Source organism: Anoplophora glabripennis, unplaced genomic scaffold (genome assembly GCF_000390285.2).
Source record: "Anoplophora glabripennis isolate ALB-LARVAE unplaced genomic scaffold, Agla_2.0 scaffold446, whole genome shotgun sequence".
In the NCBI taxonomy this organism is placed as follows: Eukaryota; Metazoa; Arthropoda; class Insecta; order Coleoptera; family Cerambycidae; genus Anoplophora; species Anoplophora glabripennis.
The window spans coordinates 345,605-362,872 of NW_019416578.1; the positions used below are offsets into that span (position 1 = coordinate 345,605).

Genomic DNA, 17,268 nt, shown 5'->3' on the forward strand with positions numbered 1-17,268 from the left:
ATGGCAAATAAATTTGTAGTAACCTATGCATATAAATATAAATAAATGTATTATAAAGGAGTGTAGGTTTAAAATAAAAATATTTTGATATTTGCAATATGTGATAAGTTTTTGTGAATTGAGTAAAGGAACACGACCTCTTAGCAGACCGATTCTGTGGGTTGAATGAGTAGAGTATTCTAATATGTGCATGGAGTCAAAAACGCTACGCTACAACCGTGACTGATAGTCATTCTGTGTCTGTGGTTGTGTACAAACCTGATTTGTCGATCTCTGTTAACCCTGTTATATATGACTAATTGTTTTAAAGTATTCTAGCATTTAATAGTGAAAATCTATAAAATGACGTACAAAGAAGAGCCATCCTGTAGAACTTGTCTATGTCGTAAGCGATGAAAATCTCGTCGTAATAGCAGAAACTATTAAACAAGTTCTAGATGTTCTTTTGCTGAAGCTACTAAGAAACACCACTGTGACTTTAGACATTACTCATATCATTTACATTTTAGAACGTCTTCGAAAAATGTAGCCTCAACGCATAAATGTATTAAAAATAATGTAAACAGTAGTAGTATGATGCGACAGAAAAATAGTGGAAAGATTCGAAGAGAGTACAGCTCGAGGATTAGTTGAATTGACTATAGTGCACTACAATCAAATATCTATGAGTGCCTCAAAGACCTTTGCCTGTACTGGCTCTGTCTCTCTCGCACACTTCTATGCGTTTGCGATTTATATTGAGAAACCACAGTTTTCGCAGTCCATTACTTTGTAAGGTCTATGGTACATACCTAACCTAGAAGTAGATTGTAGGTTCGCGTTCGTGTTATGTATGATAAATGGTTTTTTGCGAAGTATTTTAACATTGATACTGAAAATCTCTTAAGATGATGTGTAAAGAGGAGCCATCCTGTAGACTTTGTCTTAATATCGTAAGCGATGAAAATCTTGTAGTAATAGAAGAAACTATTAAAGAAATCCTAGATATTCTTTTGCTTAAACTAGTAAGAAAAGCTGAACCTCTATAGTTTTTAAGACATTCTTGATTGATTTACATTTTAGAGCGAGAAAGAAAAGAACAAATCTATAATGTGCAATGCCTGTTCCGTCAAACTGTTTGCGGCATTCAATTTCAAAGCAACGTGTACGGATACCGAGGACTGTATCTTTCCATACATGGATTCTGGAATGGGGACGCCGGTCGACCTAAGAGATATTTATTTAAAGGAAAGAGGTAAAGAACATTTAAAAGATATGTTGGAAGACGAGAGGATTTGTCGACTGTGCATGCAGGTAGTCACCAGTGGATTTACGTCAATAAAAGAAGTCGATGTTGATTCCCTCCGCATATATATTCCAGAAGTAGTAAGTACATTATTTGATATTTGGAAACAAATTTTTGTTTGAATTATGTCCATGTGTATTCGTTTCTCTGGAAAAAAAATTTAAATAGATTTTTTTCTTGCAGAATATGACGTCCACCATAGATCCCGTTATATGCAAAGTTTGCATCGATTCGTTGGACACCCACACGAGTTTCTTAAAGGGCTGTTTTAACGTGGAAGAGGAAATTAAAAATATTTCAGACAACAAAACCATGGAAAGTCCATTCCATATTAAAGTAGAAGAGATTAAATTAAAATCTGAAGATTATAAGTAAGTCCAAAGAATTTTCAGTTTTCTCTTTAGTTTTCAACACAATTACACACCGTTTATAAAAATAAAATAAAATAAAATATAGTCCGCAATTATTGAAATTCTCAGCTCCTGTTGGTGATAGGACATTTTTTTCTTAAATTCATTTAAAAATGTTACCTTTCAAATGGCAATGATGCCATTCCGATTAAATTTCAATGATAAAAAAAAGATCTACATTTTTCGACCCGAAAAAAGAAGTCAAAGTTTCGGTAGATTTTTCGCGTATTTCCAATTATTTTGCAATACGCGCACAATTTGCACAGAAAAGTACAAGTCTTAGAGATAATTTTAAGCCCAAGGTGGGTCACGTAAGTGCATTACAGTATGACTTATCGAGATTTGAAAAAATGTAATTTTTTCGAAAAACTCAAATATTTTTAATTTTACAATAATGCATTTATTGTATTTGTTACGTATTCTAAAAGTTTTGCAAAAAAATCTTTTTTTTTTTTGGTTTTAAAGATATAGAAGTTTTAAAAAACTTCGATTTTTAGACGCTTTTTGTCAAATAGTTCATTCAATTCTACGGAACTTTTCATAATTTTTACGTGTCTGTTTAGCATGCAAAAATCTTATTTAATTGGACCATTTTGTAATCCATCTTCAATAAAAATGTTAAAGTTCCGAAATTTCAAGAAACTGTCCAAAAGATTTTTTTATTAAAGTGTATGAAATCATAAAATATCAGTCGATCCCTGCTTTTTTCAGAGAGTCTCCCCCCTTGGAAGATGAACTCGTTGAACACGCCACCGACCACCGATCTGAATATCTGGGAACAACCGTAACGAACAATACCGTAAATTCATCTGATGAGTGGATATATAAATGCGACTTCTGTGATTACGAAATCGGCGAGTTCAGACTTTTTGCCCGTCACCTTCGACGACACAAAGACATCCCGGTGAAGCAAATGTATAGATGTGACAAGTGCGATTATAAAACCGAGCATAACTGGTATCTAACACGACATCGGCTTAGACACAGAGACATCCCCGAAGAGCAGATGCTGAAATGTGATTTGTGCGATTACAAAACTATTTTTAAGTCTTACATCGACCGACACCAGCTGAGGCACAAAATCATCAAAGAGTTGAAGTGTGACCTTTGCGATTATAAAACCGTTCATAAGAAACTTCTTACACGACATCAGAACCGGCACGAAGGCGTCCCGGCGGGGAAGATCTATAAATGTGATACTTGCGAGTACAAAGCCTATAAAGAGGAACGTCTTACACTTCATAAACTGAAACACATAGGAATCCAAGAAGAGCAGTTTAAATGCCCTTCGTGTGATTATAAAACCAATCGTAAGACTTACCTTAGACGACATCAGCTGAAGCATATAATCGTCCCAGAAGAGCATATGGCGAAGTGCGACTTTTGTGATTATAAAACCCCTCAAAGGAGATTCCTTATTAGTCATATGCGGCGGCACAAAGACTTCCCGGTGAAGAAGATACACAGATGTGATACGTGCGATTATAAAACTGTGCGTAAGAACCAACTTACGCAACATCTGTTTAGACACAAAGGCGTTCCGGAAGAGCAGATGTTCAAATGCGATTCGTGCAGTTATAGAACCGTTCATCAGCAATACCTGAAACGACATCAGCGCCAGCACGCAGACGCTTATAAATGCGACTCGTGCGATTTTAAAACCTGGTACAAATATTATCTTGTACGACATCAGAAGGTGAAACACACGGACATCTCCGAAGAGCAGATGCTGAGATGCGATCTCTGCGATTACAAAACAGGTCATAGGTTTTACCTCAAAACCCATCATCAATTAAAACACACCCCTATAGAAAAGAAGTACAAATGCGACTCGTGCGATTTTAAAACCATTTATAAGAAAAGTCTTATGTTTCATCAGTGGAGACACAAAAACATCCCCGAAGATCAGATGTTCAAATGCCATTTGTGCAATTTTGAAACTATTTACAAGAACAGTCTTGCAGGCCATCAGCTCAGACACGAAAGTATCCCCGAGGGGCAGATGTATAAATGTGATTCGTGCGATTATAAATCCATTTTCAAGCGCTACGTTACACAACATCAACGAATACACAAAAGCATTCCTAAAAATGTTAAATTTGAATGTGATTCGTGCGACTATAAATCGGCTTATAAGAAAAATCTTACGCAACATCAACTGAAACACAAAGACATCCCCGAAGAACGGATGTTCAAATGTAGTTTGTGCAATTACAAAACCAGGCGAAGGGGTAATCTTACAAAACATCAGTTAAAACACAAACTTCTCTGCAAAGAGCAGATGTTGAAATGTTATTTGTGCAATTACAAAACCGATTGTAAGCAACACCTTGAAGAGCATCAACTGACACACAAAGACATCTCCGATGAGAAGGGGCATAAATGTGATTCAAGCGATTTTAAAACCGATTGTAAGCAACATCTTGCACAGCATCAACTGACACACAAAGACATATCCAAGGAGGAGGGGCATAAATGTGACTCGTGTGATTTTAAAACCGATTGTAAGCAACTTCTTGCACAGCATCAACTGACACACAAAGACATCTCCAAGGAGAAGGGGCATAAATGTGATTGGTGCGATTTTAAAACCGATTGTAAGCAACTTCTTGCACAACATCAACTGACACACAAAGAAACTCCCGAGGAGATGTTGAAATGCGATTCCTGCGCTTTTAAAACCATTTCTAAGATCAGCCTTACACGACATCAACTAAAACACAAACTTTTGTGCGAGGTGCAGATGTATAAATGTGATTCGTGTGATTATAAAACGGTTTTTAAGCCCTGTCTTACACGACATCAACTGAGACACAAGACATCTCGGTAGGACAGACGTACAAATGCGATTCTTGTGATTATAAAACTGCGTACAAGCACCTTCTCGTGCAACATCTACAAACACACAAAGACATCCCCGAAGAGGCCGATGCTGAAAAGCTATTTCCGCAACTATAGAACAAATCAAACGAGACTTCTTACAGAAACAGCAGTTAGGACACAAAGTCTTCAGCAAAGAGCAGATGTTGAAGTGTGTTGTTGACGAGTGTTGTTGGAATTAAAGAAACTGGCTTTATAAATCGGGTCGCTTTGCCAGTTGACGGAAGCAATAAAAGCTACAACATTTATGATGCATATCAAACTGCTAGTTGCAACACAAATCAAAAGATGTCTCGAAGTGCAGTCATAAATTGTGTTTCTGATGTATAGAAAAAAATTAATGTTGTGCACCAGTGAATTACATCATAATTTAAACTATTTCAATCATTACAACTTTGTATCATGGGATAATTTACAACAAATATTGTTGTAAATTATTATTAAAAGACAAATAAACAAAGTTTATTTGTCAGTGGTAAAGGAGAATTCTGAATGAAACGAGCACAACAATTCTGCACAAATTGAATTCTATTTCTGCTAACACTATCCAAAGAAAAACTACAAACAATCACAGTAATTAAAATGAGATAAAACAAGTGATTCACAAAGAGATTTCTTTAATGAGTAATTTAAAATATGTCGATTAGAGTATAGAAGTTTTAAAGATATAAAAGATTTTTGCAGCATTTTCTTTACATAGTCTCTAAAGCGAAAGTCAGAATCTAATGTAATACCCAAATTTTTAGTAGAGTAAACATAGGACAAACGCACATTATCAATGGTTCTGGTTCTTTAAGAACATTAATATGACTTGTGCTGCTAAAATTAATTGTGATTTAGATGGATTTAATTTCAAATTGTGTTCTGCAGACAGTTTACTTAACATATGTAAATCACGGTTAATTGTTTCCATAGCATGTACATGGTCCTTTCGCTCAATGTCTAAATAAATTTGAGTATCATCAGCGAATGCTTGAATCTTACAGTTCACCATAGACTTAAGGATATCTGATGTGTAAATTAAAAACAACAACGGACCTAGGGCGGACACTTGTGGTACACCAGAAGTAATATTTATGGATGAAGAATTCTTTGTGAACGATTAAATAGGTATGATTTCATCATTTTAAGTGACAATCTGTCAAAGCTAAAGTATTTCAATTTAGAACAAATTAACTCGTGATTGATAGTATCAAAAGCCTTCGAGAAATCCAGCATAACCAGCGCAGTCTCTTCCACAGTCACGACCTTGAATAAAATCGTCAGTAGCTTTAGCCAGTGCTACAGAGGTACCGAATCCCTTCCTAAATCCACACTGACAATCAGGTAAAATTTTATTAGCATTAACATAACTGTACATTTGTCGATATAGAACTTTTTTAAATATTTTTGAAACTGCAGGCAGAATACTTATAATTCTTAAGGCTGGAAACTGACGCATCCCTGGTTGCCTACATCATACCGAAAAGCAGTAGAAAATAGCCCTTTTTATTCCAATATAACTTTTTAAAGCAACGGAAGAAAGTAGTAAAATTTCACATCACATTTGGCAAAGTATAAACGAAGACAGTAAAGTAAAAATTAATTGGGATATGTAGATAATTCTTGAGAAATTAATTTCTAAATATGAAGGTTTTTTGGACTTTTACAAACAAACGATTATTTCTTCATAGTATTATAGAATTATATAATTTTTTATATAGTTGTCTTTTAATAAATAAACTGATTAGACTTTGTTTCGTAGTTTGTTCACCACTTTATTATTTAAAAAGTTATATTGGAATAAAATTATTAAAAATTATTCATTCTAAATCAAATTATATCTGACCTTTAATTCGCTTGATTTGTAATAGATGTCGCACTTGTAAAAATTAATTTTGAATGGACTCAGGTTATTTTTAACGAACACCTGTTGTATTGTGGTTAATTTGGTATAACCTGTTTCTGAATTGGTAGTCATGGTTTTCTGTTAATTGATAAGTAAATATTTAAAGAATGTCATGGTCATTTTAGATATATTATAGTATAAAAGTATACAACTAACAGTGCAAGTCCATATAATTATATAATTTTAGAAAATATGAAATATAAACAATTTTTTGTTTATTTAAAATCATAATTTATAATTAATATACCTATATTAGTATGTCTACGGTTAGTGGATATGAGGGAAAACATTTTTATTTTCAGTTTTAGTGGAAAAAGTAATTCGTGACAAAAAATATTTTGCTTTTAAATTGAATATGGTTGTCATGAAAAACTGTAATTTATATAAGTATATAGAGGGTGATCAGAAATTTAACAAAATTAATAACGTTGAAGAATAAACTGCTTTTGTTTTCGATAATATAAAAAAATGTTAATAAGAAAAGTTGTTCATAACGGAAAGTTATGTTATAATTACGATTTGTGAATAAAGGGGCCTACTTTGGTATAAACAGAAATGAAAAAATATATATTTTTAATAATTAATAGTAATTCTTGATAAAAAAAATTCGCATATTAATATAAATAGAATTTTAATTTTGAATATACATAATAATGAGAAAATATAAAAAATATGTACGATATACTTATTTTGTCCAAAAATTGTGTAAATAATTATGTACAAAATGACGATTTGAGACTAAATTTTTTTTTTATGAGAAATAGGTATTCAATTCACTTCAATTGAAAAAATAGTTGTAGGTACTTTAATACCTCCAATATAAACAGAAATTCTGTGGAACAGTGTAGTTTAATAAATATGTAAATAAACGAAAGTAATAAAGAAATAAATAGAATAGGCACAGTAGAACAGGAAAAAATTTAAAAAATCATAAAATAAAATTATTTCTTTTTATTAATTTGTGCTTCTATAATATATTGTGGATCCATACATCTTTTTCCCTGTGGAATATTTTTGTATATTATTTCTGGTAGTATACAATTTTTATAAAATTGTTCCAAATTTGTTGCCATTGATTTTTTCCATAATTCTTAATCTTTCTTAATTTGTTCTACATAGAGCGGGTTGTTTTCACCACTATAGGTATATTACGAAATAACATATAGACTTCTTCCGGTTATATTTAACTGTCTCTGTATCTGAAAGTAAGAAAAGAATTTTACCAGATATTTGTTATAAACATTGATAATTATACATTTTTACCCATTATGCTTTTGATTTACCATAATGATATATCTAGTCATATACAGGGTGGCACAATAGTGGGATAAAGTTTAGTATAACTGCCAGTAGTAGTGATATGAAAAAAGTTACTTGCTCGGATTCACATTTTATTATTATTTCCATTATTCATTATTTTCAGACCGAATTAAACATTCAGAAAATCTTGTTTTTGGCCTGAAGATTTTGCCCTATACGACTATAACTGAAAATAAGTATAAACTGTGTCACACTATTGGAACAGCCTGTATGTGCATTGCAACAACAATATGTCATATTTATATTACGGCTAAGTAAGCGGAAAGTCCATTGTCGCATATGTAATTTTTATTTTCAAATAATCAAATACAATACCTACATATTTATTTTAATACCTATTATTTATTTGAATTTAGTACTAAGTACAACTATGCCTAGCAAATTGTAATACTTACTCTGTTAATGTTTTTTCTTTCATTTAAAAAATAGTAAACTCCACAAATAAAATATTTCGTAGCCACAACGCAACAATAAAAGATAACAGCTCAAAGTTCCATACAAGAAATAACTACATTCGCACCTACTCCAGTCCGAATCCACATAATACTAAAATGTAGAAAATATTATGAAATAAAACTTTTAGTTGGTTGCAAATGTTATAAATTTGTACAACCACTTGCCATCCTCCTTTTTTGTAAATATGTACATAATAATATGTAGAAGATAGAATAGAAATACATTTCAGAACAAAAAACCGGCGGCCGCAAATTGGAGTTTTTATTATTTTATTACCCTTCTCTTTCTATATGCAATTATGAGATAGCAAGAGAGTGGGATGGAAGTATAGGCCGGACAACTCATTATCGTGCACGTGTACGTGCACCTGGCATTTTCTCGTCTTTTTTAGGTGTATTTTGCCGGAATTTGAAATAATCGTACTATTTTTACTATAAACGTATTTCCTGTAGCGACATCTATATGAATATTGTAGTACTTTGTTAGATGAAACGGGACTTCAATTTCTGTTCTTAAATCTGAACAAGTGGAGTGATCAGGAATCTTGGGAAGAGGAATACCTATAGAAAGTTTCCACGACTGAGGAAAATATCCAGCTTTGATGCAAGAGTTGATAATGTGCGTAACGTATTGATCGATAAATGGACTGCAGTATTTTAACATAATAGAGCATATCTCATCAACACCTTTAGACTTCTTACTACACCTATTTAAATAATAATTAACAAGTAGAGGAAAAAGATGATTCGTCTGTAAATAAAATCTGCCTAGCAAATTCATTATTTTCATCTATTTTTCTTGAGAAGTTTGCATTTTATAGGTTTCATAACCATTCTTTTTTAAGATGCGACAAACTGTACGACTTGAAATGTCAAGTTGTTCGGAAATTTGGGAGGAAGAACACGGCTCACTTACTTCCACAAAAGCACAAACATTAACCTCTTTTTCTCTCCTTGCTTCAGGAATTTGACGAGGTCCCTGATTGCTACATTTCGTACACCGATTAACACATCCACACTCCTCAAACTTACGAAAAATAGTCAAAGCAGTTCTAGCAGTGGGGACTGGTTCGTCTGGATAGGAAAATATAAATTGACCATTTAATAATACTAATTTTTTGTTCCACACTACACCATTTTAATTTTGTAATATTCCGTCTACTTCTTACCAAAGGTTTGAGTGGAATAATAATAAAAATAAACAAACGGCAAAGCGCTGTAGGTATTCGGTCGGTTCACAAAAAACGCAACGACGCACGTGCGCTCCCAAAGCCAACCAATTACGAGAGTCGAAGTCGCAGCCTCCACGCGAAGTTGATAGGGGAGATGCGTGTAGTTTACTTAGTCTATGCGAAAGAATTACCTGGCCAGACCGGTATACTCTTCCCTTTTATTTGTTGCCCCCAAGAACGTCTTAAATAAAATCTAAACGTCAGCTTAGTCAGAAAACTGAGACCTTTATTTCTTTGCCTCTATTCCGATTGTATATTCCTATGTTGGCATTTTTTGTTTATCAAAACAGACAACTCGCACAGAAATTTTAACTGTATTTAGAACTGCATAAATTTGTAATCTATAACCAGCAATAACAGAACGCTAAGAAATATTCTAAGTTTAAATTTTGTCATGTGATTCGGTGACGTCATCTAGGTAGACCGAGAACGCATATGGGTCGTCTGCCTTCTACCCTACAATTCGCCTGCCGACTAGACGGAAGTCAATCTAAAAAAAGTGCATGCCGGGAGCCTCAAAGCAAAGTTAATTTCGGTGTCCCTAGGTTCCCGTTATTATACTCATTCGTCTTCTTGATTCTCAATCGCACTGAGTGGCGTCACGAATAAGCACCACAGTAAACGCTCGTTTAAAACGTTTATTTTGCTCGCCTTACTTTAGTACGAATGGCCTATCTAGACTGTGCCTCAGTGCTACTTTTCACTAATTAATTCAGCGCACATTTCGTACCTAATGTTATTCATAGATTACTATTTGGTTGTTCAATTTTGTCAGTCTGTAAAATGGTTCAGGTCATAATTAATTGCAAGTTTTTTTTCCCCAAATATGTTCTATTCTACAACTTTGAAAAAAAATCAGCTTTTGTCACATTGTTTTCTCAAATGAGTACCACATACTACACATTCTACGTTTATTTACTCTACTGGTAAAGCTGCATTGCACCATCTTCCGAGAAGAAGAAGCAAAAGGTAACTTAGTTCTTCATCAATCAATAAAGCCCTTCGCATCGTCACAGTTTACAGGCTCTATCTCCCTTCACACGCATTGTAGGTTGCCTACAATTCATGTATTTGTTATACATGATTACGGTGGCGGCGTACACAAGTATTAAAGTGCATTGCATCCTAAACACCTTGTATGCAAAAATATAAAACTCGCGTAAAACGCCTAAACGTTTTAGGTGACTAGTATTAAGACGTGTTGTGCGGTTAGCAACGTTTCAGTGCTAATGCATGCGTAGACTTTGGAGTATATTTCTGCAGTTAGTGGGTCCTGTGCTTTCGCTCCTTGGAAGAGCTACCGTGTACTACCATGTGCCGAGAGAGGTGGAACTTCCATTTAGTCTCGTAGTCACAAGTATCGCACCTATACAACGGTTTATGCTTGAACCGGTGGGTAGCCAAATTTTTCTTACAGGTGGTTACGTAGTCGCAAAGGTGGCACTTGTAAGTTTCCGTTCCCCGAGGAATCGTGTGCTTCTCTCGGTGCGTCCCGAGGCTGCTCTTGTGCTTCGTTTCAAAGTCGCACACGTCGCACTTGTACATCCGTACCTGCGAGCGATCCTTGTGGATCGCCTGGTGCTTTATGAAGTTGTACTTGTGAATGGTCTCCATGCCGCAAACGTCGCACTTGTAAGTCAACACCTCAGATGTGTCCTTGTGCGTGAGCTGGTGACGACCGAGGTTCGACTTCTGTTTGGTTTGGAAACCGCACGTGTGGCACTTGTATTGGCGTGCCTGGGAAAAGTCTTGGTGGGACAGTTGGTGGCGCTTCAAGTTGCACTTCCGCTTCGTTTTATAATCACACTTCCCGCACGAGTACGTCGGTATGTCGGGACAGTCCCCGTGTTTCAGCATATGAAGCTGTAAGTGCACCTTAGCGTAAGACCCGTAATGGCAGAATTCGCACTTGTACTTCTTCACGGGGGATTTGTATTCTGCGGGTTTCCCGTGTGCCAAGTTATGTCGTACGAGGTAATGCTTGTTCTTGGTTTCGAAGCCGCACGTGTTGCACATGAACATTTGCTCGGTGGACGCTTCGTGGCTTTTCTGGTGGGCGATTAGAGTTCTCCTGCTCTTGGCTCCGTAACTGCAAGTGTCGCATTTTAACATCCGCGTCTGCACCAGGTCATCGTGTCTTTCCCGGTGGCGAGTGAGGTTGATTTTACGGTCTGATTCGTAGTCGCATTTGTGCGATTCTCTCTGGGACGGATCCGTGGGAACTAAAGAGTGCTTCTTGAGAGAGCATTCGTGGATCGTCTGGTAATCGCACACATCGTACTTGAAAGTTCGTACTTGGGAAAAGTCCCGGTGTACCAGTTGGTGGTCCACCATGGAGGTTCTACGTTTGGTTTCAAAACCGCAGGTGTAACACTGGTACTTTCGGGATGCCGGTATGTCCTTGTGCATGAACTCGTGTTGTCTAAGGTTCTTCTTACGGACAGATTCGTAATCGCACGAGTCACATTTGTACTTTTTTAACTGCGTCGAATCGCTGTGGTTCGATTCGTGCTTCTTACTGTCGAGCCTATGATTTTTTGTTTCTGTATCTCTTAGGCCACACTCGCTCGAGTAGTCCACGCGTTCGTCTCCTGGGATTTCCAACAGTGCGTCACTGAAAAAAATACAAATCGTGTACATTTTTGCTGTACATATATTTCAGCTGCCGATATAATTCGCGATGAGACCAATGCAAGTCAGGTTTCAGAGTTACAAATGTTAACGGATATTTTTTTTAAACCGTCCATCCATATCATTTTAAATAAATCCCCCCAATATCTGTGCAATAAAATCAGACTCCCAACTGACGTTCATAATTAAAACAAAACATTTGAAGGTAATTTAACCCCTCCTTCACATAAAACTGCAACATTTGAAAGATCGTTCAGTTACAAAAATTTACAACGTAGTACCGTTGCCTCTCAAATCGCTGTCTGTCAGTTGTTTCAAAAAAATATATATAAAGCGTTTTTAATTCTCAATAACTAGCACCTAATTACACTCATATAATTTTTTCGCTTGCGTATCTATTTTGTCTGATATCTTATGACTTTTCTTTTTACTATACAGGGTGTTTCATAATATATGCGCAGGACTTCAGGATGTGATAGCTCGTCCAAAAATTTAAAAAAAAGTTTGTATTAACTTACCCTCTAAATTGCACAATTTTCGAGACACAGGGTGTTGAAATTGTAAAAAAAAATTCGTTTTTTGCGAATATCTCCGGAACCGTTTATCGTACAGAAAACAGCTTTTGTAAGCATTTACTACTCATAATAAGCTATGTTCTGCGCGAGAAAAAAATTTTATCAAAGTCATAATTGGTGAAAATTTTGAAGGGGAAGTGGGTGTTTTTCTCCCCAACTTCTACGCCACTGGAAAAAGTACGGTTTTGAGACGCCCATTTGAACCACCAATGTTTTCTACACAGAAAAAGTCCTCTTGATCATAAGCTCTAAAGTTGACCGTTTTCGAGAAAAATCTACTTTTATGTTGAAAAACATGGTCAATTTTTTGAAATAAAATTTTTATTTTCCTAAATGTATTATAATTTTTTTTATCAAGTAGGCCTTAAATTTTAAAACAAAAGCTACCGCCTGTCAAAATAGCAATTAGTTTGTACCTGCAAAAAGTCAATTTGTATTACAAAAGTAAAAATGAATTACACAAACGCTGAAATGTACGAAATGCATTACCTTTACGGAATAGCGAGCGGTAATTCGGCAGAAGCAAGGCGGTTGTATCAAGAAAGACATCGTGATCGCCAAGTACCACATAACTTGTTTCAACGCATTCACCAACGACTATGGGAAAATGGAAGTTTTAAAAAAAATACTGCTGATAATGGGCGGCCTATGGAAGCTGCAAATGCCCAAGTAGAAGAGGCCGTCCACAACGAAATTGAAGAAAATCCGATCACAAGTACCTATTAGAAAAATTGCTCACAACTTAAACATACCTCACTCGACGGTTTGGAGAATTTTGAAAAGACAACTTTTGTATCCCTACCATATCCAAAGAGTACAAGCCTTATTGCCAAGAGATTTTCCGCCAAGATTGGCTTTTTGTAGATGGATGCAAAACAAAATAGCTCAAAATCCTCAGTTTGCAGCCGAAGTTATGTTTACCGATGAAGCATCTTTTTCGAGAGATGGTATTTTCAATTTTCACAATAACCACATATGGGCTGAAGAAAATCCACTTGAAATTGCAGAAGGCAATCATCAGCAATAATTTTCCGTGAATGTTTGGGCTGGCATCGTCGGTGATCATTTGATAGGTCCACATTTTTTACCGAACAGATTAAACGGTGCAGATTATCGACAATTTCTAGAACAAGTACTGCCGGAACTGCTGGAATATGTACCGCTTCAAGTAAGACAAAACATGTACTTTATGCATGATGGAGCTCCGGCCCACTTTAGTTTGGTTGCTCGCCAATACTTGGACGACGAATACCAAGACCGTTGGATCGGTCGAGGAGGTCCCCACCCTTGGCCCCCGCGATCTCCCGAACTTAATTGTTTAGATTTTTTCTTTTGGGGCCATCTCAAAACCCTAGTCTACGCTACTCCAGTTGANAATACTATTATCAATTTCATCTGCAGTCATGTTACCATCAAAATTAACAATTTTTATTCTTGGCTTTCTCATTTTTGTTTGCTCAATTAAATAGTTGTCCTTTAGTTTATCCTTTACTGCTTTTTCTAAAATATCAGTCTCTTCTTTTGTTTGACAAGTGATATGGATAGAACCTGATTTGGTAGATTTAAAATGCTTTATACCTATCTTTAATTCTGAAGGATTAATATATTTGTCCAGATCCGACTTAGTTTTTCTACTATCTTGTTCCCCCTTTGGCTTAATAATGATCTTTGGCTGATTTTCTTTCCTTTTATTAACCTCTGGTGCACTAGTTACAGATGCATAGGATAATTGTGTAAAACTTGCAAGTTTATCTTCAACTTGTTTGACTTTTTCTTGTAGCATATTAATAATTACATTTTTGTCATCTATTATTTGATCTTTATCCTTTATTGTATTCCGTAAAAAATCAGTTAGTTCATAATTTCTGCATTTTTTGCATATAAATTTCAATAAACGAGTTCGTAAAGCTAAACATTTAATTTCCGAGCTCGAAAGCTCAGAGCAATCATTACATATTAAATTTCTGCACGAGTCACAAGGCGTACAAGGATTTTTTACATCTTTAGAAGGTTGCAAAGTTCTCTTACACACTGTACATTCCATTCCACGTTCCATATGCTAAATTCACTTTCCTTTTTTAGAACAACAAAATTTGTTTCTATATTGCTACTTTTTACTTTTAAGATAAAGACTTGGTTTTTGTCACCTTCTTTTTGGCGTTTAAATAGAATTTCTTATCATTTATATCCATTACTATGAGTGCACAAATGCATAAATACCTCTATAGACGTTTCTTAGAGATCTTTTTTAATTTGTTATTAAAAAGCACTGCACTTTATTAACTGATGGGACAGATTTCAAAATTTAATGTAGATTATTTCCCATAGAACAAACACCAAAACTCACAGACTGAATTATTACTCTTTCACAGAGCAACATATAGATGGTAGTAGTTATATGTACATATTGAGAACCACTGTGAACTTGATACGTAATCAATCATGCTAGCGCCCCAACGAATTGCAAGTTTGCCAGGTGTTGTGTCAAGAAAATTATTTACAGTAAAACGTAAGTAAATCAGTTTCTTACAGCGAGTTATGTCTAATTCTAGTGCTCTATGGACGGATTATAGTTCAAAAAATTGCAACAATTAAATTATATCAATAATCTTAATTCCGATTTTAACTTTGTAATACTGAAAACACAAAAGTCAATACTTTACTGATTTTCACGGTACTAAAATATAACTACGAATGGTGATATATTTTTTTAATTATCTAGAAATAATCTACAACCTTAATCCAGCAGATGAGCTATTAGAAATCTCTTAGAGATTGTTAATTAATAGTTAATCATTAAAGTTCGATGCACACAGTAAAAGCTTCATTCAATTATTTTCCAACGACTATTTGATCTTTCCACCGCTAATATGATTTTTAGGTGCTATTTCTTTTGAGACTCTTTAGGACGATATTGCTTATAACTTTTAAACGGGAAGTAATACGGAAAAGTTTATTAGAAAAAAGAGAGCCTTATAACAGGAAAAAATATAATTGAAGACGTCATTAGTCGTTTCTGTCAATTCCCAAATACTTTCGATTGAAAATGGAGCTAACTCATCCCATTTAACACCACATGTGCCAAATTTTATTAAAATTTTTTGTATCTTCACCATAGGCCCATACTATGGAGTTTGAGGCACCCTGTCCAACTCATTAACATCTCATGAAAGTATTGAAAAATATTTGAAAACTTACCTATCGTCATCGTTTTCTTCATGTTTTATTTCAACATCTTCAGTTTTAATATAGGACAGGCCCTCTGCCGCATTGTTGTTACACATATTTCTTATTTTCTCTTCCACATCCATACAATTGTTTAAGAAACTCGTATGGGTGCCTAGCGAATCGTGGCAAACTTTGCACAAGACGGGTTCTTTGGTGGAACTGAAATTCTACAAGAATCGTCAATTAAAATAATTGTTTTCTAATACACACAATTTCTATAAAAATTTCTAAAACCATAACTATTGTATTTACCACTTCTGGAATATATTTGCGGAGCATATCAACATCAACTTCTTCCACTGATGTAAACTCCCAAGGGACTACTTGCATACACAGCCGACAAATCCTCTCATCTTCTAAGCTGTCTTTTAAATGTTCTTTACCTTTTTCCTTTAAATAAATGCCCATTAAGTCTACCGGTTCCTTCTTTTCGGAATTAACGTAAGGAAAGATGCAGTCTTCGGTATCCATACAAGTTGCTTTGAATTGAAATGCGGCAAACAGTCTTACGGTACAGGAATTACATATTACGGATTTATTATCTTCCACGCTCTAAAATAATAGCGATGAAGGAAATAAAGAAGTCCAATATTCAGTAATAGTTTTGTAGCTTTCTTACCAGCTTCAGCAGAAGAACGTCAAGAACTTCTCTAATGGTACCATCTATTGTTTTGAAGCTGCCGTCGCCAAAGACGTTGAGGCAAAGCCTGCACGTTTTCTCAGAGTTCCCCATTTCAATAAGCTTTATAAAAGAAACGGCAATTTCACGGAATTATAAAAAATATTTCGAAAACAAACACATACTTCAAAATCAGCTAACAGCGAACTAAACAGCTTTTTAGTGAAGTTTATAAGGCGTATGACTTCCACAATATAACCTCAATTTGCGAAATAATAAAATATTAACAGTAGTGATGGGAGATTTCGAGTGAAAAATCGAGTGGTACTCGATTATTGAGATCACTCGAGATATCTCGAGATGTTTACTCCCACCACTCGAGTGATTATTACCCTACGGTTGCACCCCAAAATGTTAGTGCATACTGCAAATAGTCACTGATTGCGTAACCTTTTTTTAGAATAAAACGAAAAAAAGTGGTTAGGTTTTGAAGTGCGTGAGCTTTTTTTTTTTTTAGCTACGCTTATAAGTAATATATGACTAATACAAACATATTTGTGCGCCGCTGGGATAAAAACGACCAATATCTCGTATCTCGAGTGATCACTCGATTATTAGAAGTACTCGATTACCGATAACTCGATTATTAAAATTGGTCGATTATGCCCATCACTAATTAACAGGAGGAAATGTCACACCAAAATTTTCTAGATATAGTTAGAGATGGGCAGATCATAACTAATCC

General features: G+C 35.0%; 2 protein-coding genes across 2 annotated transcripts; one reads left to right on the forward strand and one right to left on the reverse strand.

Moving 5' to 3' along the window:
- The first annotated feature begins 2,608 nt into the window (after window positions 1–2,608).
- Window positions 2,609–4,653, forward strand: LOC108908724 (zinc finger protein 708-like). The gene is made up of 2 exons (XM_018712848.1): window positions 2,609–4,292; window positions 4,481–4,653. Exons 1-2 carry the CDS (start codon window positions 2,609–2,611, stop codon window positions 4,651–4,653), a joined length of 1,857 nt encoding a protein of 618 aa, XP_018568364.1.
- A 6,080-nt stretch (window positions 4,654–10,733) lies between these two features.
- Window positions 10,734–16,760, reverse strand: LOC108908725 (zinc finger protein 808-like). Its single transcript, XM_023454996.1, has 4 exons — window positions 16,524–16,760; window positions 16,157–16,456; window positions 15,875–16,071; window positions 10,734–12,084 (listed from the first exon to the last, which is right to left on the reverse strand). The coding sequence occupies exons 1-4, from the start codon at window positions 16,635–16,637 to the stop codon at window positions 10,734–10,736; spliced, it is 1,962 nt and encodes a 653-aa protein (XP_023310764.1). The 5' UTR covers window positions 16,638–16,760.
- Between the last annotated feature and the right edge of the window lie 508 nt (window positions 16,761–17,268).

Bases quoted from the DNA above. Each gene is read 5' to 3' on its own strand.
- LOC108908724 (XM_018712848.1), top strand. From the start codon at position 2,609: ATGTATAGATGTGACAAGTGCGATTATAAAACCGAGCATAACTGGTAT. The intron at 4,293-4,480 runs GTAAGCAACTTC...ACGGTTTTTAAG, and splicing joins GTGCGATTTTAAAACCGATT to CCCTGTCTTACACGACATCA.
- LOC108908725 (XM_023454996.1), bottom strand. From the start codon at position 16,637: ATGGGGAACTCTGAGAAAACGTGCAGGCTTTGCCTCAACGTCTTTGGC. The intron at 16,457-16,523 runs GTAAGAAAGCTA...CTATTATTTTAG, and splicing joins ACGTTCTTCTGCTGAAGCTG to AGCGTGGAAGATAATAAATC. The intron at 16,072-16,156 runs GTAAATACAATA...CGATTCTTGTAG, and splicing joins GCAAATATATTCCAGAAGTG to AATTTCAGTTCCACCAAAGA.